Source organism: Acanthopagrus latus, chromosome 24, assembly GCF_904848185.1.
Source record: "Acanthopagrus latus isolate v.2019 chromosome 24, fAcaLat1.1, whole genome shotgun sequence".
Taxonomy (NCBI): domain Eukaryota; kingdom Metazoa; phylum Chordata; class Actinopteri; order Spariformes; family Sparidae; genus Acanthopagrus; species Acanthopagrus latus.
This window is the reverse complement of record NC_051062.1, coordinates 9,792,962-9,813,332: the sequence shown is the minus strand read 5'-3', so window position 1 is coordinate 9,813,332 and position 20,371 is coordinate 9,792,962. Positions and strand designations below refer to the sequence as shown.

Here is a 20,371-nt window from a genome sequence, read left to right as displayed (position 1 = left end):
TTCTTTAAAACATGTCCCCGTCTACTTCAGTTGTTTAGGAGAATTCCGTTTTGTTGTGAGGCTCCAGAAATGTTTTGCGGAGTACGAAACTTTCTATCTACGTGGAAGTGACTCGATTATGACTGAGATGTCACTCTTGGATGTTCCTTTGAGTCTCTCTCTGGCAAGTCTTTACGGAACTGCTCTAGTTAAATCACAGGACTATCCCCTTAGCGTTTTAACAAGGAACCTCTTTGTGTGTAAATCTTCAAATGGCCGCTTTTCCTGAAGCCTTTTGATCATAGTCGTGATGCCGGTCCCTTCTGAACGGCTCTCTAACTCTTTGGAGTATCATATCCGAGAGTCAGAGCTGGTTTAAGTGGCACCGAATCTAATTTACATGTAGTGTTTGATTGGTTATTTTTAGATTTTTTTTTTTTTGTCTCGTCGCGAAACGAGAAACAGGAACATTTAATGGTTTCAACACACTGATCCAGCCACACAAGGTGAATAGATGTACTGTAAAATCTACCAAAGTACTCTCAGATATACAGTATGTGGGTGGGAATGTGTAAAAACAAGACTGGAGACTGCATTCAGCTCATGCTCGCTTTATGTTTTTGCCACTCCGGAGAGAGAGAGGCTCTGGCAGCTCCCCGAAGACGATTTTTTATTTCCACCCTCATATTAATGTCTGATCCCCGTTGTTAACTCGCAGGCTACCGAAGACCCGTGTGAGAGCATTCTTAAGTAGGAAAGTTCATTCGCTCTCACTCTTCCACCGCTGATTACTCCTGGCAAGGCCTGACCTCCAGCTGTCAACAACGATCCTACAGTGGATGTTCAGTTTGCTCGACCCCAGGATCACTTAAGGGCACGACTCTACTCAGCCGTGCCCACTGGGAGCCTCTCTGTGCTGCTCTGCCTTCATTTTCTCATTACTTTCAATTGGGAGCAGGCCCCGCTGCTAGTTTCCCAAGAGCGCTGTGCGTTTCGTAGCGCACGGCGCTGACCAATCTGGGAGAAAAGTCTTTTCAACTCTCAGCTTGGAAAACTCCTGCTTTCCCTCCCACGTGAATCTGTTTAGCGCTGGGAGCTACAAAATAAGAGGCACCCAGTGGACGTGGGAGCTCTGCAGCATCAGTATGCTGCCGCCGCTCGCTACAGTACCTTGAGCTGCGGTGTGGTACATTGTGTACACGCTGACTTCTGCACCTGTGGAAGCAGAGGTGTCGATGCTCGGCACATGACAGGAAAGAGGCCTGAGGGCAGAAACAGGAGGAGGAGATGTGAATCGGTTTTGTGAAAACAGGTCGGAAGCTGCAAAGCGTCCTTAGTTAATCCTTCTCCATCTGTTTGGGAAGCACTGTTGGTCTCTGAGTCTTAAACTTCTCTTGTTGACTATGTTTCCAAAAAAGTTTGCAAGGCTGGAACTGATCGGTTCTGAAGGAGATTCTGGTGCAGTCAGGCTAATAATCGAGATCCTGCGCTGGGGGTTGAGTTGAGTGGAGTGCTGTGGATTGGGACTTATCTTCGAGTTGGAAACCGTCCAGCTGGCCCTGGAGGGAATTCATTCACCTTCGAGTAAAAGTTATTCGGGGTGTAGCTCTACATTTTACTGTACCTCTACACCCTCTGTGTATAGACTTAGCAGGCGTAGCGAGGAGGCTGAGGTCACGGCCTCTTCCCAGCAGGCGTCCAGCCCGAGCTCACGTCCTTGAGCGAGCCTGTAAACACCCACCTGCTGCGTCAGTGCCGCTCTCCAGCTGACCCCTGACCTCTTTGAGAAGAAGAGTATGAACCAAAATTGCTAACAGTGTTTTTTCCCCCCTCTGTCCTGTGTGTCTGTGTGTGTTTCACTGCCTTAGCAGAATCCCTGTTCAGCGGCCTGGGGCTGGGCGCGGTGGTGGGCCTCGGCCTGGGGGCGCTGCTGCTCCTCCTCGTGCTGGTGGACGTCAGCTGCTTCTTCCTGCGCCACTGCGGCCTGCTGATGTGCATCACGCGCACGCTCTGCAGCAAGAAAACAGCCACCAGCGGCAAGGGCAAAGAAATCGAGGAGGGCAAGGCCGCCTACCTGTAAGTTGTTCTGTTTATATGTTTTTTCTCTTCAGGCGCTCTAACTCCTTCAATCAGAGGTTTTCGATGAGAACAGTTGTATCGGTGTTTGCCAGTCACCGGGTCATTCATGCTTGCAGAGGGAGCATCTGCTGTGGGTGTATCTTGATGCTTGTGAGCTGAATTGGGTCATTCTGGCAACTACTGTTTTTTTTTTTTTTTTGCTATGTAATTTGTGCAACAATGCGCTCAAAGACCTCAAGGGATGAATACAAGCATTTACAAAAGATGTTCAGGAATTTTGTTTTAAAATGTTGCATAATCAGCTTCAGACAGATGGAAAAAATACCATCATGTTTGTTGGAAAAGTCCAAAAGTTCCAAATTTGTCAAGAATTTGAACCTGTAACGATTTAAAGGGGCAGTGGGTAGTTTCAGAGAAGAAAATCAAACTCAAATAATGAGCTGATGATACTCTTTTTTTTTCACGATAACTGGATAACTTTGTTTATATTTGGTGGACCCTGCCACCTTTCTAGCCACAAACAGTGTTCTGAGTTTGAATTTCTTCTCCAAAACCTTACAGTGACCCTTTAATGTTCAAATTTTGTCGAGGATTCTGCTGTGACACATTTTGTCTTCCCTGTTTTTTTAAGTCTCACCTCGAGTAGACATGAACAGTGCAGCCACACCTGCTCTTATTGACTGTGAATGCGAGAAAAAAAGGAATGAGAAAAAAAGGAGACTTATGTTTACCCGTTCACTGTAGGTACACCTACAACAGCCGCCCAACCACCCTTTCAGCCACAGTATGTCTCTGATTTTGTCTTCTTCGCTAACATCAGTGCGTTTCATGCAGTGTGCTGTGAGTCCACCTTTTGACGTACTTCTTCTTGCATGTGTCGTGCGTGTGTACATTCATGACGTGCATGTGTGCAATCTAAACATCTCTGTGTTTGTGTCTCACGCATGCCAAGTAGTCGTATCACCGCATGTACGTGTCAGACGAGTAAACTTTGCTTCTTTCCCTCTCGTCATCAGACTGCATGCAATTTAAAAAAAAAAAAAAAAAAAAAGCCCACCCCCATGAAATTCATACTACAATCGATTTTCAGATTTAATCCCAGTACTATTTAATGCAGGGTGCCAGCCAAACCAGGCTATTGTGAGACGGCACCCACAGAGTGTGATTCATTGGCCTCAGCGGTGCCATTTTTGGGTTTAGAACTGTCAGTGTGCCAGCCCAGTGTCTGGGATGCAGCGAGAGGGCACCGAGAAGGAGAGGAAGAAGAAGAAGAGGAGGGGGGGGTGACTTTTGCTGAATCACTAAGCTCACAGCGCTGGAGGGGCTGAGTGACTGCCTGCCTAGACAGCATGCAGAATGTTCCTCCACTTTATGTTGGAGCAGACACTGTAGCAGCAGCTCGCGCAGATATTTACAGGCCGCATGGAGCTCTGTGATGCTGCTACGATGTCTTCACGGCCGTACTGGAGTAGGTGGTTTGTTACAGTCACGTCACAAATACAAAGCAGGCTCACAGATGTACAGTACAGCAATGCGCTTCATATAAATTGCGGCAGAATGGTGTAAAATGGTCGTGAAAGGCAGAGGTGGTGTTGCTCTATGTTTCTTTTACAATGTGGGTTGTATTATCCATCATTTATATATCGTATCCAGTGTTTTCTCTTATGACTTTGTTGTTGAGATATAGGTGCTTGGACGCCGTTTCAAAATGACTTCGAGCATTAAAGTGAGCCGAGAACAAGAGACAAATCTCAACATGAACCTCGAAATCAATGCAGTAGGGGCTAAAGATGTCTAAAATACAGTTTAATAGGGCATCTCTTGGCCCTGAGTCATCAGGAGACATGCTGATATAAAGCCGTGTGTCATCAGCATGGATGTGGAAATTTATGCCATGCCCTCCTCAAGATGTTTTCAAGTGGCGGCATATAAAAACGAGAAGGGCACTCAGCAGAGCACATTCTGTACCCCTGCCAAGGCTGTCACTGTCGGTGTACTCACTCCGAGGTACCAGCCACATAAATAAGCCTGATTCATTTTTTTTTTTTTTTTTTTTCAACAAGATCTGTGCCAAGTATTCACACCAGTTCAGGGGCAACGACCCGTCCTCCATCTAAGTTTCATGGACATCTCTTCTGTGCTTTTTGTGTAATCCTGCTCACAAACCAACCAAACAGTCACAGGTGAAACACGTCCATTGCAGAGGTTATAACATAAAGACATTTGTATTCACGTATAGACATATGCAACCTGTGATGCGCCTCAAAATATCTGATTTACTTCTGCAGTTTCCATGGTACACAGATACAGATATATACACATACACAAATATGTGGACTGTTTATGCGAGTTGATGTGTGGCTGATATTTAGCCAAGACAATCATATCAGCCATCATACCTTCCTGTTTGTGTCCTGGTGCACCGGCTGTCCCTGCATCTCCAGATTTTTCTGCAGAGAAACTATTTCATCACTCAGACAGGAGTGATGGCCATATAACAAGACACATGAGTCTGGTTGTATAAAAATGGAATTTTTTTCTCCAGCTGGTGTGGAAAGAATGAAATAATGCAGTCACACCACTGAGCTGAGGCGAACATAATGGAAAAATGCTTGAGATAATGCAGAGCTCAGACACTCCTACCAAGTTTGCAAGATGTCAATAGTGCGAGTCCAAAGGGTGCTGCGGGGTAATAAGTTATAAAGACCAGCAAACTCTGCACAGCAATATCAATGATATCGATAGGAGTCTACACAGTGATAAATAGCATGAGGTGAACTTTAAATTAGGACGGTGATAAGTGGCGCAGATCAGAGGGGGTTTGTGCTCAGGGGGCGTGGATTTTTTTTCTTAATCATCAGGGTGGCAGACAGCCTTTACTGTCTGTTTTCTCACCTCCATGTGATGCTGGAGCCTGGCGGGGAGCGGCCAGCGGCCAAGTGCCCTCTCAGGGGTGCGGCTTTAACTCAAAAGGCAGAGCTGGACCAGCGGACCAGCAGATGATGGAGGATGCGATGGTGTCTTTCTGTTAGGAATCTGTCGAGCTGTGCCAAGATCAGCTGGGGCTCGCTTGGGCTCTGTACTCGCCTCAGGAAAAGTTAAAAGCCTGTGAGGTGTTTTGAAGTGGCCCCGTTGACTTCGGGAGTTGATCTAGTTTGGGAGTGTTAAGTGTAGGTTCTTGACAGTCTGCTGAGATGTCAGTGGACAGATGGGAATGGACTGGAACTATCTGTACAGTGGATAAATAGTGATATATTGGACTAACACTGAGTGCTACATAACTACATTTTTTAAATTGCACATGTACAAGCATTTAAAACTCGGAAAATCCAACAAATAAACAAGCTATTCCCTCATTTCTGGACCATTTGTGGCACTAACGTGATACACCAGAACAAAAAGCAGGGAAAAGGAGTCAGTCGCTTATTTTTAGCGACTTCACTCTCATTTAAAAACCTGCCGACAGCTTGTGCTGTTATTTTGGTGTAGAAATGGTGTCGCAGTCTTAACAAGTTGTCTGTCAGTGGGCGTTTCATATTCACTGCTCTTGATAGTCACGTTGGCAAATCTGTTTCCATTCTATCAGCCAGTGACCTGGGAAAACTTTTGTGTGCCTGTGTGGCTTCCTAGCAAGCACCTGAGGATGGCGTCATACGAAAGTTTAGTCCCGACATAAAAGCAGAATTCAATTTGCTATTATTGGAAAAAGTTCTGCGCTCATACTCAACGGCGTCACTTGCCTTTTTGCAGCAAATCACATTTTTCTGTCTGGTTTCTTTCAATACCTAAATCTAATAAAGCCACAATAAGATACTGTATCATGGCATGGTGACAGTTTATGTGTTTAGGTGATGCGGGAGAGGTTTGTGCTGACGTCAGTGAGCAGACTTCAGGGTTTAGAAGAGATCCTCAGTGACAGATTTGACGCGCACCAGGCCAGACTTCCAAGTGTCTTCACACTGTTTTGACTCCTGGCAGGAAATATGAAACAGAATGCCAGATTATAGTGGAGGTTTCTTTATCCTGCAGCGATTGGAAAGATAAAGAAGCTTTTCTACAACAGTGTCAGAACAAAGATCTGTTCTTTGAGTTGCAATTTGGTAATTTTATTTAGAGTTTTGGTGGGCTTAGACAGCAGGCACTGCTGGATCACTGTCTGTCCACTAACAATGTGTGAAAGAGAGAAAGATTTTTTTCAGCAACAGTTGTCTCAGTGAGATGAAGAAAGCTGCAGCCTCCAGAATCACTCCAGTCATCTGTCTACTGTCTAAACTGAGTTAGTGTTCAGGGAGTTGGTATTTTCCAGCTCTGACTGACAGTGCAGCAATGTAATACTTGGTGCATCTGTGTGGGAGAACAACTAAAAAATTGTTCATGAAATCAGTTAGATTACAGCTGCAACAGAAATTCAGTAGCTGCGTCCCACATTAGCCGTTGCCTGGTCTCGTCTGTGATTGTAGAGTGCTCTTTTAGCATAACTCCATGTGTTACTCCATGACACAGCTAATGCTAACTAGCCCTTTTTTGTATTCTGTTGGATGAACACAGAAGAGAAGTGTTTAAGTATATGAACGGAACGTAACAAGTGGTTTAGTGTTAACAAGCTAAGCTAGATAGCCTCAATTTTCCAAGTGGAAGCTAGTTAACTTGCTAACTAGTGAAATTAACTTGTGAAGGCTGCTCCAAAATGTTGGGTGTTGTAACAGGACGGATGTCTTAAACTGCTAATGAAACTTAAGCAATGCTATGTTAGCAAGCTAGCCTTGTCGTTAAGATATAAAAAATATTGAGAATAAAGTGACACAAAAAGAGATTGGTTCAGCAGCTAACCCATTTGGCAAAAAGCAAACACCGCAAAGAAGTAGGCTAACTGTCTCGCTGGCTAGCCTTGGCTAGCATCAGCTAAAGTTAGCAGGCAATGGCTATGTAGCTTCATGTTTAGCTACCTAGCTATATAAACCTGTTTGATGTGGTACCAGGATAGATGTTTTGCTCTGTTCAGTGTTAAATCAGCAGTAATAGATAACCAATATGTTAGCTCACAGTCTAGCAAGCATTGAAGTTAAGACAGAAATATTTCCACAAAGGTTTCTTAAGGTATATCCAAAATAAGTGAGGAATTCGTGTGCAAAGTGTAGAAAATACAAATTAATTCAGTTGAGAAATCCAGTCATTACAAGCTTATAAATGGCAAATTAGAACAACACAACACAACAAGTCCCTCCTGTATTATAAAGCCAGTCTTTTGACAGTTATTATTTAGTATTTAGATCTTGTTTTGTTTGTTTTATACAGAATATTACTATAAAATTGCTGGAAATTGGTTCCTGTCGCAGCAAGAGGAAGCTAATTTTCACGTGTACAATTAACATGTAGTTTTAAGGATGTTGTGTTGCTAAAAATTTATTGAATGCCACAGCAAATTAATTAGAACTGATTGATTTTTCTGCTCCCATCAGTGATCCATGATTTGATGTCTTGTACTGTAATTACTGCTGTAATGTTTTCTGCTAAATTGTATTAATTATGCAAAAATGTCATGCTGGTAAACAAAAGTCGACACAACAATAGAAATATACATTAGTAAAGGGATCCAGAGACTCAATCATGCAGACTTTCCAGAGACGAGACAGTTTGTGTTGTTGACATGTTGAGAGCACTTAAGTTTCAGATTCTGGAGCGGCAGGCTCAGACGTCTGACATTTAATCAAGTGCGATTTCGCAGCGCTTCATCTCAAGTCCAGAGCAAACAGAATGCCGGTTGCCTCGAGAAGCTCAGGAGACCTTTGGCAAGAGAGCAACACCTGACTTTGTAAAAGGGGGGGAAACGCGTAGATGTGTTTGGCCTTGGAGAAGAGTATCCCTTCTTTTCAAATTAGCTGATTTCTGCCGCAGATGAGGTAATAAGATCCCTGTGTGAACAGCCAGTGTCCATCAGCAGCACTGTCAACGTGTCCTTGACGAAGATTTCCTCTTCTCAGGCTCACTGTGAGATCCTGAGTGTCAGCTGTGATCAAACATGCTTGCTGGAGGAGTGACTGTAAATGTAAAGGTTTAGATCACGGAGAGTAAACAAACACCCCTGGGGACATGCTGCGGTTCTCGACCCCAGGCCACCCACTTTATCTCTGCGCCAAGCAAGGATGGTAGTCAGCCTTCATGGCCCGGCGTAGAAGGCCGCTCTGCTTAATTAACATCAGCAGAAGGAGAGAGCGAGTCGCCCCTGCTGTGCTTTGGTGTCACTTAGAAGCTCGGAGATTACAAATACTCATCTGCATACGCACTCTGATATCTCATGAGGTGCACACAGCTGCTGAATCCTGCAGCATTAAATCAAAGCAGCTTGTCAAGAAACAGCAGCATTTCCTGTTTGATTTGTGCGCCAAACATTAGTTTAAATGTAACCTTGGAAACAGTGTACAATGAGAGCTTGTTGAGGTTAAAACACAGGAAGAGAAAGGACACTGCGGTGTTCCCAATCACAAGAGTAGGAATTTACTCAAGAACTATAAAACTCAAGAACTACTATTTTCTGAATGTTTTACTAAAAGGGGTGGAAGTCAGAGACAGGAAGTGTAAAGCAAAGCACAAATAACACAAGGAGAGAAACTTCAAAATAAAAAAGGAAATAAATTAATTAAAAACCCAAACCATAACCAACTAGTTTAAAATGTTTTAATTTAAACTTTAAATGTTAACTGTTGGTTTGATGTTAGTTTCTAAATGATCAGATTTGTTTGTTGTAGAAATATGATAGATGAAATTCATGTGCCACTCGTACTGATGTATTTACTTTATATTAAGTCACCCCACTAATAATTAATTAAGATAATTGAGCCCCCAACGAGCCCCATCAAGCAAAACGTCTGGCACCCCAATATGTTCAATTGCGTAACTTCCCTCCCTCTCCACCGGATCTTAGAGCCCTGAGTGAACCCTGATTAATTATCATGGATGCAGCTAATATGTAGACAGTTGGAGATGCGTGTCGCCTGATCAGCTGCCTGTGGAGATCACAAAGTTTGCATTGAGTATGAGATGAGCAAAAACTCTCATTAGCCTCCGCCAATCCCCGGCGTTCTCAACTTTTTTTAACGACGAGCTGCAGTGATATGTCGCTCCGACGAGCGCATCCCTTTGATTCGGTGCCCACAACTCCCAGAGAGGAGGAAAACAGCGAGCAGCGAGACCTCCCCGCACGTCGAGGAAACGCTTCCCATCTGAACTCGAGGTCCAATCTGGGTTTGCATGAAGCTAATGGGACATGAAATTGGCTCCACTGTGCGGGAACTTTAACATCCACCAATCAAGCAAAGGGGAACCCCCCTCTGGCCAATTGCAATATTTTGGGGCTTATTAGGTACAGTATCACGCAGCGCTACTGCTTTACATTCACGATCTCACTCGCTGAAAAACTCATTTAGAGTTGGTAAACATATGATCGTGCGCCGCTATAGAAGGACTTTTAAAGCTGTTTCCTTATTTTATGTAATAAAATATCCAATATTGTGAAAAGGCGTTCAGATGATGATTGGACCTTTTAAAGCTTTTAAATTGAGAAAAGATTGAGCTATAGATGCTGAATTAAATCAACAAATCTGTGGTTATTACAACCAATTATTATTGATAAATGTCAGGTTAAATACCACGGTGAGGGAAATAAGATATTTGATCTCATATATTAAGTTACCCAGTCATATATATATTTTGAGTTTGTTCCCTGTAACAGGGACGTGGACATGATAACAAATCAAATTCTGCCTCGGATCAATGTCTCTGCTGACCAACAAGTCTTTAATGATTGACAGGAGCTGAATGAGAAGCTGCGCCTCCCCGCAAACTCAGGAAATGAGTTGCCTTCAGCTAAAGTGTGCCTGATATCTTAAATCTTAACGCGCGCTGAGCTGGGATCAAGCCCACATCTCCTTTCTCCGCCCGTGACCCAATCCCTTTTTCCACCATATCTCTCAACAGAATTGGCCAGAAAATAAAAACACACGCCGAACAGAACAAAACACACCGAGTGCGAGAACACTGACGAAGTTTATCAAGGTGAACCCCACACACACACACACGCACACCGTTGCTTATTGATCCCCCTTATTAAATCTCGACCAATCCCAGGAGAAGCATCAGAGAAGAAAGGATTTCGGAGCTTTGATGTGCAAAAAGGGCAGCTGCTCAATATCTCCCTCATATTTCACACTCCCAATACTTATCACTGGTTTTTGTTGTTGTTGCTGTTGTTGTTCAGGTACAAATTGCCTCAAGACGTCCCCCCCTCGCTCGGCTTTATTCCCAAAATGAAGAGACAAAAAGATAGACGGCTGTTTGTTCCGCGCAGGTTCATATTTTCACAATGGATGCAGTCTGTCGGTTCGTCAATAAGGAGTTTTTTTTTCTTGGTTAGGCGTCGGTATTTTAGCAGCCACAGGAAGTTGAATTGACACGGCTGATGAATTCATGCGAATCCTCTTGTTGTCCTGCAGGTGTGAAAAATGCAGCGAAGGATTACAGCTAACAAACAGCAACCTGTAGTGGCGGCACCGGAGCGGGATTTATGTTGGTTTTTATTGAAATAGCGGCCTAATTATGGGCTATTTATTATGTACAAATACAGCATGAGTGTAAGTAGGAATGTAATATAAATGTGGGTCATTAAAGCAAAGCACATACCTCATTCCAGACTCTAATCCATATTAGAAATTGCCCCGATTTAAGTCGCATTATGTCACTGTTATATTCAGACTTCTACCCAGTCACTGTGTTAACTGCGGCGGGATAAAGTACTTTTGTGTGCTGAATGCAGATAAAAGCTCTCATACATCATATCAGTGGAAACGCAGCCCGGTTAGATTTTCATCTCACATTATCATAAAGACAAAGCTGTGATGTCCTTCTGCCGGATTCCTCGAAGCACGACTCGCGCAGGATGAGATGAAGAGGCATCGCCCCCGAGAGGAGGCAGTCAGCCAATCAGATGGCTCGCGCTTAATAACGTATGCATGTATATTTGATTCCTTTTTTCTTTTTTTCCACTTTTTCTTGTAAATGAATCAAATCCGAGGCGAGCGGGAGACGTGCCAGCTCTGATGTTATTCGGGTCAGCGAAGGCGGGAAAAACGAGAGCGCGGCAGTGAGTAACCAGTAACAAGCAGCCAGGCTCAGAGCGCAGCGAGCAGACGGACGCAACTCATGAGGTTTTACATGTAACAGCACGTGTAATATTTGGATACAATTTTGAGTTTTCTCTGCTTATAATAAGACCATGTGTACACTGGATCTGTCCACTTCTAGCACAGTTCACCTTCAAGGGAACCACTGAAGAAATCTGAGAAATTGTATTTCTATACTTATTAATGAAGCTCCCTTAAGGCGTACTCCTGCAGCCTGGTCTCACCACATGGTGCATATGTTATTGAGTGTGAGCCGCCTGATTGGCTGACTGCCTCTTCTCAGGGCGATGACACTTCATCTCATCCTCAGTGAGTCATGCTTCGGATAACGCGCCAATGTCTTCAGTCATCTTGAGTGTTATCAGAACTAGTTTGTTGTGTTTCCTATTTAATTTGACTCTGACAGCATTAAGCTGTTCGCGTGTCATTCTACACTCACATGTCATAGAGAAGACATCTGATCTCTGGTCCCTGTATGGGGATGGACATGGTGGCTGGAAAATCTTTGTACTTTCACTCAGGGGACCAGAATTTGCATCCAGTTTAACCTCACGCAAAGTATTCACTTACGTCACATACTCATCACGTATGTAACTTGCGTCATGAACAGACTTACTTGAACCCAAACCACGATTTTCTCAGAAACCTAATAAAAATAGATTTCGTTGCTAAACCGTATGAAACTGTGGCTGTTACACATTAACCAAGTGTTTGTTTTTGTTACCATGATGATGAAGGTCACTCAGTGCTTTCCCCGCAAAACCCATGAATGCACACGGCACTAAATGATACAAAAAGACGTCCTTAAAAGTGTTTGCTATCAGTGTGCAGCCCCATCAGATCATGTTGACTCTTGAGATGTAATTTTGTGCTTCAATTACGTTGGAGGACGAATCTGAAAAAGAACTGAAATTGAAGCATCAGGTGCAGAAAATAATGCCATGTATGAATCTGACTTTGCCTTTCCCAGTAGTTTGTTCTGCAAATTATTGTGCACTGAATTGAATCAGACGCCTGTTCCTGATCCTGTTAATGCTAACTTTCAGATTTCTTTTACTGATGACTGATCACTTCCTACATTCGTATTGAATTGTTGCTCAGGAGTGATGTTTGTCTCTGTGTACGTCCCCTGCACAGAAGTTTGTTTTCCTTGTGCACAACATTTTTTTTCTGCAAACTCTGCATACAGAATAATGTGTAAAAAGAAGAAAAACATGTTTGTTAGCATACAGACATACAGTAACTTGGAGGAGGCAGGGTTTCTCTGTGACTCATTCAGGAGAGCGACTGATCATTATTTTAGGTGAGGTTTCCAACCATCCGTGCCAAAGCTAGCCACGAATATGAATAATACCTTTCTTTAGGCTTTTGTGCACCCCTACAGAGGCTTTTATATTTAATATCCCTGATGCCTTTTCACTTCAATTAAATTCAGCTTTATTAATCCCGATGGGGGCGACTCATTCACGCACTGAAAGGTCTAAAAGGTGATTACTGGTGGGCTCTAAAGCAGGAAAGTACACATTTTGTGGAGAAAATCACTAAGCCCACTCTCTCATATGGCAGTAATTCGGTCCTAATTTAGCAAGCATTTACTGTATGTGCCTGCTTCATACAATAACATCCTCTGGGTGGTCACACTCCAGTCTGTGCCTGTTCACATTAATTGTATGTGTACTTTATGTTCCTGTCATCACCCTGCTGGGAAAAAGCACACGCCGCCAAGAAACCTCACGTCCTCCTGTTTCTCTTCTTTCCCCCTGCAGGAAGCTACCGCTGAAGGAAGAAAATGGAAAAGAGTCTCTCAAGCCGGATACGATTGAAATCAAGGTGCACAGCGACAACAGCATCCACACAAAGCCCGACGACAGCAAAGCGTAAAAAAAAAAAAAAAGAAAGAAAAAAAGAAAAAGAAAAGAAAAAAGAAAGGGTCGGTCCCCCTCGCCACCAAAAGAACATTCGGATCACGAGACCAAAACCGAGAGAAACTACAACACTGGAAAATAGTGGAGTAAAATACCATATCTGTTTATAACAAATGCCCCAGAGGAAGGCATGTGTACATACAAATAATAGAGAGAAAATAGCAAGAGAGAAAGGGTCAACCTTTTTAGACGCCCTGAGTGATAAATGTATCATGTTCTTAAATAACATGGCATCAGTGGAAGGCTTGTTGATCAATGATTGTATTCACCTCACTTTCTGTTGTATCCGCTCGTCACTGTTGTTTTACTCGTTCATCCTCTGGACTTTTTTTAACGCAGTCAAACGGTAATAAATCACAATCTCCGACACCCCCTGACGATGAAGCGAAGCTACCGCGCTAAGCTTGCGATGCTAACGTTGTTTTGTTTTGTTTCTTTGTTGTGATTCACCCATCGCGACGGAGGGAATCTCGACGATTTAACCCCGACCGCCTGTTTCCATGCCTGAGTGTTGCACCATAGCGAAGGTTTTCTCTCCAGGTGCTGAAGGTAACCCGCTCTGGAGGTCGCCGGGTGAACAAAACATGTTAAACTTAAGCTGATTATAAATTACTAGGAAAAATTCAGTCTTGATATTTAATTATAAATGTTTACTGAAGGGCTATCGCAGGAAAATACATAAGAATCTTGAACAATACCTAAAAAGAAAGAGAGAATGTGCTGCCCACACGTGTGCATTGATGTCATTGTTAGCAAAGCACTGAATATCGTCGACAGCCATCCGATTCTCTGACAATGTATGTTTTATTCATCTGTGTTCAAACTGCATATAATACACAGTACAGTATACTGTCGCCGGAGGTGAACTGCACTGTGAGCTGATGACATAATTACATGTTGATCAAAAGCGGTGTCGTGTCATCGTTGCTAGACTCAAGGCATGGGAACAAACGCTGACAAGAACTAAATCAACAACCTGCGTCACATATGTTTTTTTTTTTCATGATATAAGAGCTCTTTATCCATTCCTGACTCTGATCTGCCTCAGATGCTTTTTTTTCCTTTCTTTTTTTATTTCCTGGTCTGATCGCTACTCTCTCTGATGTTGTCATGTGTTGTAAATAAGTGAAAAAAAAGAATATTTTACAGAGCTTTTATGTAAATATACCCTAAAGGATGTGTGTTTTTTCAATGCAACAGGCTTGGCTTTTTTTTTTTTTTTTTTTTTTTTTTTTTTTGGTCTTCTTTTCTTTCGTTTTCCTTCTGTGAACGCTCCTCAGATGAAATCAAAATCATTTTTTCTTTTTCTTCTTCTGTTGTGTTTTTGGTCCAAAGTTCAGTGATGGTGTAATGATGCTTTTTTCTAGTCATTTGCGTTCCCTTCAGAAAAATCCACGCCCTAAGGCTACTTCACGGCATTTCAGCGGAGACGGTAATTACGGCATTAGTGTGCCTTCTCTCTTTGTTTTTTTCTTTCCTCTCCTCCCCCTTGTGGCCCAATGCCGCCGAAGCAGCAGCAGCAGTGTAGACCACCAAATGGATTTTTGATCGCTGCTTTACACCACAGAATGTGTCAGACAATTTAATTTTATTGTGAAGCTGTGAATCCTGGGAAATATATTCGATTGTGGTCGAGGACACTGGATGGAAACAGACGTGTGTATAACTACCTAGTACAACTGGATGTCAGGTTTAATGCTGTAAACTCTCGAGTACAGTGACGGGCTGCAGTAATCTTAAACTATAGTGCAATGTAACGCATCATCACGAGTGTGTGTGCGTGTGTGGTGTTTGTGTGTGTGTGTGTGTGTGTGCATACATGCATGAGTGGGTGAACACACTTGTCTACATGATTCAGGTTGCATGTATGTCTGTTGAATGTATCTGCACGTACTGTAAACTCATGTGTGCGTCTTTTAGGAGTGTGTGTGTGTGCGACCATTGAGATTTTTCAAAATAAGTCCCAAATAACTCGGTTATAACTTTCCTCAATTAAAGGAGTTCAAGTCTGGCATTTTTCTTGTTTTAATTTATTTGATTTTGTTAAATATTTATATACGAGTCGAGTGTATTATCGAGTGCACTTTTCCGCTCCATGAATCCGTCGCGCAGCTCTGCGAGTCATATCGGTTATGACCACACGCCAGGTACGAGTGTCCGAGTGCTGTGAGTGTGTTCCTCTATGATTGTAGAGTGACTTGGCGAAAGCTCTCGACCCCCCCGAGTTTCAGAGTGCAGCTCTGATAGGTAAAACCTGATTATGTAGTTCTCGACAGTGATTAATTCCCCCCGGGCTGCAGCAGCACACCACGAGCCCAACTCCCCCCTCGCCACCGCCCGCAGCCCCACACCACCTCCCCCTGCCTCTCAGCCTCCATTGGTTTTTATCTCAGAGCTCATAGCGCTGGCTTTGTTTTCTCACAGCGAGCCCTTGTACCTGCATATCTCAAACGGATGGTCCTGCCATGGAGTGGTTCCGCTGCCTGTTACGATGACTGTAAATATGGGAGCACAGTGCCTGGAGGCTATACGATTTGTACATGTTCTTTTGTATTTGAATATGAGTCTAAATGCCGAACCCCCCTCCCCTCCCTTCTTATCCTCCTCTTCCTCCCCGACCATCCCCTCTGTCTCCTCCACTATGCCCTTTTCCTTTTTCTGTAGGGGGGTAAAACAGGTGTGTTTGAGCTCAGTGTACAGTATGTGTCCTCTTTGTCCCCATGCTCCCGTGTCCCCTGGACTGTCCCCCGCTGAGTGTGCTTTGTGCAGGAGGTGGGAACTATTGATGTCTCTCTGTACGTACCTGTGGAACACTTGTGACTCCTGTCATTTGCCGCTGTAAATAAACATGTCCTGGTAGAAGAGAGCGACAGGTTGTCATTCATTGTTTTGCCGTTTTTGACTTTTCTCTGGCGCTCCATCTTGCGGGTATCCTACTTGAAGGACTCCAGTGTAAAAGGGATCGTACAAGTATCTGTGTGTTGTAGCTACTATCAAAGTAATGTTCACTCTCAGTTTTAAAAGTGAGGTATGAGTGAAAACCTGTGTATGTACCTGCACTTGAACACAAGGACTTTAGCAAAAGTGCTTCAATCCAAAAATGGACGGGGCCATTCGAAATATGTTTATTGAAGTACTGTATTGATGCAGGTTGGTTAGAAGTTGTGAAATATATGTTATTTATTAGTAAATATACCTTTCAAATCCATAATCAAAGAAAGTGAGAAGTAGCAAATCAACAGAGTACCTTCTAACTGCTACTAAATTTAGCTGCCATTAGCTGGTTAGCTCAGTTAGCTGTGCAGCTAGTGGTCTTTACTGGGAGCTCGGGGGCCAGATGTGTGTTGGCGCTGACATCGCTAGCACAGGAGCCTCTGAGCAAGATGGGTTGGGGCTAGCTGGTTAGCATGATGACATCAGAACTGTTGTGTCTTCACATTCTGTTGTTAATTTTGTAATAGTTTTAAGCTAAATTCTTACATATTAAGCCTTTTAAGGTTTGAACTGTTTTGGTAAAACACTGGTATTGCCCTTTAAAACTCAAATCATCAACAATATGCACAGAATTTTCATTTATTTTAAAGAAATTCGGTTTCAAATAACTCAAAAAATGACATACATATATATTTTTTAGTTTTTAACTTCCATTTAGAAGGTCTGAAAAACGTACTCATCCAGTCGAGAGCCCATTTTATTAATGTGACAGTAAAAGAAGGAGAGAGAGAGATATTCAATGGATGTGTGGCAGGAGCATAAAGCAAAATGTGAAAGGAAGTTCTTAGTTTTTTTTTTTTTCCTGGGCTTCAGAATGAGGTAATGTAACACTGACCACCACAGGGGGAAAGATAGTGCTGCAGATACTGATACAGGGTGAACATTTCATTATAATCCTCCGCGTTGTAATGGACTGCGCTGTAGTCTTGTGCAGCTGCGAGATAAAAAGCAGACTCCTCCACAAAGACACATCTTTAATAGCTTTTAATTTTTTTTTTTTTACGCCTTCGAAGTCGACGGAGCTCATTTTTCCAGAGGACGGGGCGCTATTTTCATCAAGGTCATTCCTAAACCTCCATTACTCCCGCTTTAAATGGTAACCGTGTTGCATCTAAATCTGGCCTCCCCCTCCTTGAAACAGTAGAAGTGCTTTAATGATAAAGAAGCAGAGAGAGAGAGACGGAGGAGCTCTGCTCAAAGGAGGAATTAAAACAATTCTGAATAGCAGGGTAGAGCCAACAAAGCTGCCCCCTCGCCAGCGCTCATTTGAAGTCGGCAGATAGCGTTTCTCAGACGTCGAGGGAAGCAGCGGGCTGCCTGTTGGATCCTGGCTGCAAGGGCCTCTGTTAACAAGGGGAACAAACTTCAGCTTTCGTCTCCCACAGGGGCTGAAAGGAAGTCTGCACATCAAACACTGAGTCTCATTTGGATGAAGAGATGCAGAGAGGCCGCTCTGGGGATGGTGGGAGCGCTCGGCGTGGGATGACAAAAAGAAACCCTCTACATCCGTTTGGTCACGTGGTCGGCTGACTGCTACAGGTGATTGCTTCTTTCTTTCTTTCTTTTTTTTTTTTCTTTTCTCCCAGAAGTGTTGGACCACACATAAGCAAACACTGTGTTTTAGTCTCTCAAACGCCGCTGGGAAACCACACACGGTGAGAAAAGATATCGCAGTAAGCCTTCAGGTAATATTTCTCCCCTAATCTTTCTGTTTGCAGAGACTCCCGTGATACTGTACACTGACAGCACCTTAATCCCAACTTATAAGAGAAGTTTTGGAGGAGGGAGAAATCTCCCCACCATTGTTGAAGTTTTCACAAGCATGCATGCACTCAAATGCCTCCTCTCTCTCTCTGTTGTATGGGATTGTGCGTCGACAACACACACACACACACAAACTCATTTCGAAAAGTTTGCCAAACGTGCGAGGACGTCGAGCTTCTCGTAGCCGCACGGGCAAATCCAGCAGAGAGCTGTTTGGCAGGTAGAACCCTCCGCTTCCATAATCTGCTTGATTTCAGACTCTCCCAGCAGAGGTCTGACACGCCTCTGATTTGACAGGAGAGGAGATGGGAAGCGGCAGGTGTGTGTGTGTGCGTGTGTGTGAAGCTGACGTGTACTGGCTAATTCTCATTCAGGAAGGATGATGCAGTAAATCTGTCACGGCAGAGGAGTATTGTTGCAACTTTCCCCGGCTTTAAAGTGTTACCTCTGTTGCAATTCCTAGCACGCCCTGAAGTGTGACATCACTGGGTGTGGAGATTTTGTCAAATGAAACAATTAGCTCGGTCGTTATCTTATATTAGCAAACTCTATTCTCTATTTCTAAGCTAACTTTAGCTACTGTTCACAGAGTGGAGAGAGGCTCTGAGACGAGGCGCGCATGATCGTTCAAGGTGTCATTTTTTACATCATGCGAACACCTGCTTACATATGGCCAATTAAAAAAGCCATTGACATCTGTAAGTTGCGATAAATTCTTACATAGGACTCCTTTAATATATTTGGAAATGTTAACCACGTTTTGTCATCTTTTTTGTCATTGTGAAACAGCAGTACGACATTTGGCCGTCCCACCCTGAGCGCCACATCAGAGGGGAAATGGCCGCCATGTGAATACGCTCTATAGCCGTCTTCAAAAGCTCCACAGGGAGTCTTCAGGACAGATGATCACGAGCCTTCAGTCACCGCTCTGATTTTATTCGAGCATAAATATTAACTTTAACAAGTCAGTCTGACTTTATACGTGCTCCAATCCTTTTTTACTTTTCAAACGGAGAAGAGCTCAACCGAGGGGATGAGTAAGTGTAATTTGCTGGATGCGTGCAGATGTGTTTGCTTTGAGGGCCTGAAATAGTTTGCAGTAAGAATACCTGTGTGAATTCAAACGCCAACAGAAGAAGGACCCAGTGAGTGTAAAAATATTACTACTACTACGTGAAGCTCATATTATTAAGATACCAACATTTGATTATAAATATAGCAAATTATTACACAAGGATGGATAATGATATGACAGGTCGTACATTAAAACTCTCAGTCACACAGCAGGTAGAAGCCGCATGATGAAGGATGGACGTAAATATATAAAGTAAAAGGTGAACACACCTGGAAGCGCGCCTCCTTTTGATGCTGTTTGACTCTTCAGTGGGCTCGGGGGAACATTTCAACACGGTATTCTCTCGCGAGGCAATTCTATCAGCGAGTTCGTCTGAAGAAGCATCTCTTAGCATTTCTATGAAAGCCATTACAAGATGCGCGTTCCGTCGGAGCAACAGCCGAGCGCTCCGTAACAAGACTTCTCGGGCATTCACATCTGTCAGACTCAATGCAGCCCTATTAACTGGTGCAAAAAGAGGAGCTTCTAGGCCCAGAATTCTTAATATCTCCAAGAACTTTGCAGAGTTTATGCTTTTATATATTCAAGATGGGGTCACGTCAGCGCGGGAGCCTCTTAAATTGGCTCCGGGAGAAAACATTGGGCTATAACAGCGGGGAGCAAAAGTGGAAACATAAATTTGCGAGGAACAAAACAAAGTCGCGACGCCTCTATTTTTCTTATTAAAAGCAACTAAACATCAGTGATAAAAACACCCCTCATGCTGTCTCCCATTTTTTTTTCTTCCTCGTCCCAACAAGCGAAGCTCTGGAGGGAACTGAGACACAATCCAGATGACAAATGAGAGCTTTATGGCTGCTCGCACCGCGGGCTCAGTGTTCAAGGACACACCGGGAGGATTTTCCAAGGGAATAGGCCTAAATTACTTCAGGTTGTAACTCTTTCAAAGTGATGCAGTGCCTTAAAGGAGGAACACATGAGGAGTGTTGAGCCCTTTGCGAGAGGAAAAAAAAGGCCTTTTGATATTCAGCGCAGACGCAGATAAATAACATTAGGATGTGGCTCTCGAAGAAGTCACGTCCGCTGGTCACTTTATCTCCCCGCGCTGTGATTCAGGGCTCTTTCATTATAAAGCTCGGAGCTACCGGAGACATAATTGAGTCTGTGCATACACAGCCGAGCTGTGAAATACCTTTTTGGGCTGGTTGAAAGGACGCAGCACGGTGCAGTGGAGAACTTTGGGTTGCGGTGCTCGGCATGGATTTTCTTCTTCTCGGCGGGGTCGAATCACAATGATTGGATTTTACCCGAGCGGTTGACTAACAAGTATCTAAAAATCTAAATAAGTCAACAGCGTGCTTTTATTTTTGCACTTGTTC

At 43.5% G+C, this 20,371-nt stretch overlaps 1 protein-coding gene across 8 annotated transcripts in view; it reads left to right on the top strand.

Moving 5' to 3' along the window:
* Positions 1-20,371, top strand: part of LOC119015499 (neural cell adhesion molecule 2-like) — a 499,946-nt gene that overhangs the window by 437,958 nt on the left and 41,617 nt on the right. For 5 of the 8 annotated variants that reach the window (XM_037091536.1, XM_037091539.1, XM_037091537.1 and 2 more), the window contains 2 exons: positions 1,848-2,055; positions 13,001-16,025. In XM_037091536.1, the coding sequence (XP_036947431.1) occupies positions 1,848-2,055; positions 13,001-13,115 (323 nt within the window). In that variant the 3' untranslated portion in view covers positions 13,116-16,025. Of the gene's footprint in view, positions 1-1,847; positions 2,056-13,000; positions 16,026-17,538; positions 17,693-18,506; positions 18,589-20,371 lie in introns of those variants that run through there. The other 3 variants (XM_037091541.1, XM_037091542.1, XM_037091540.1) reach the window with 3 other exon arrangements.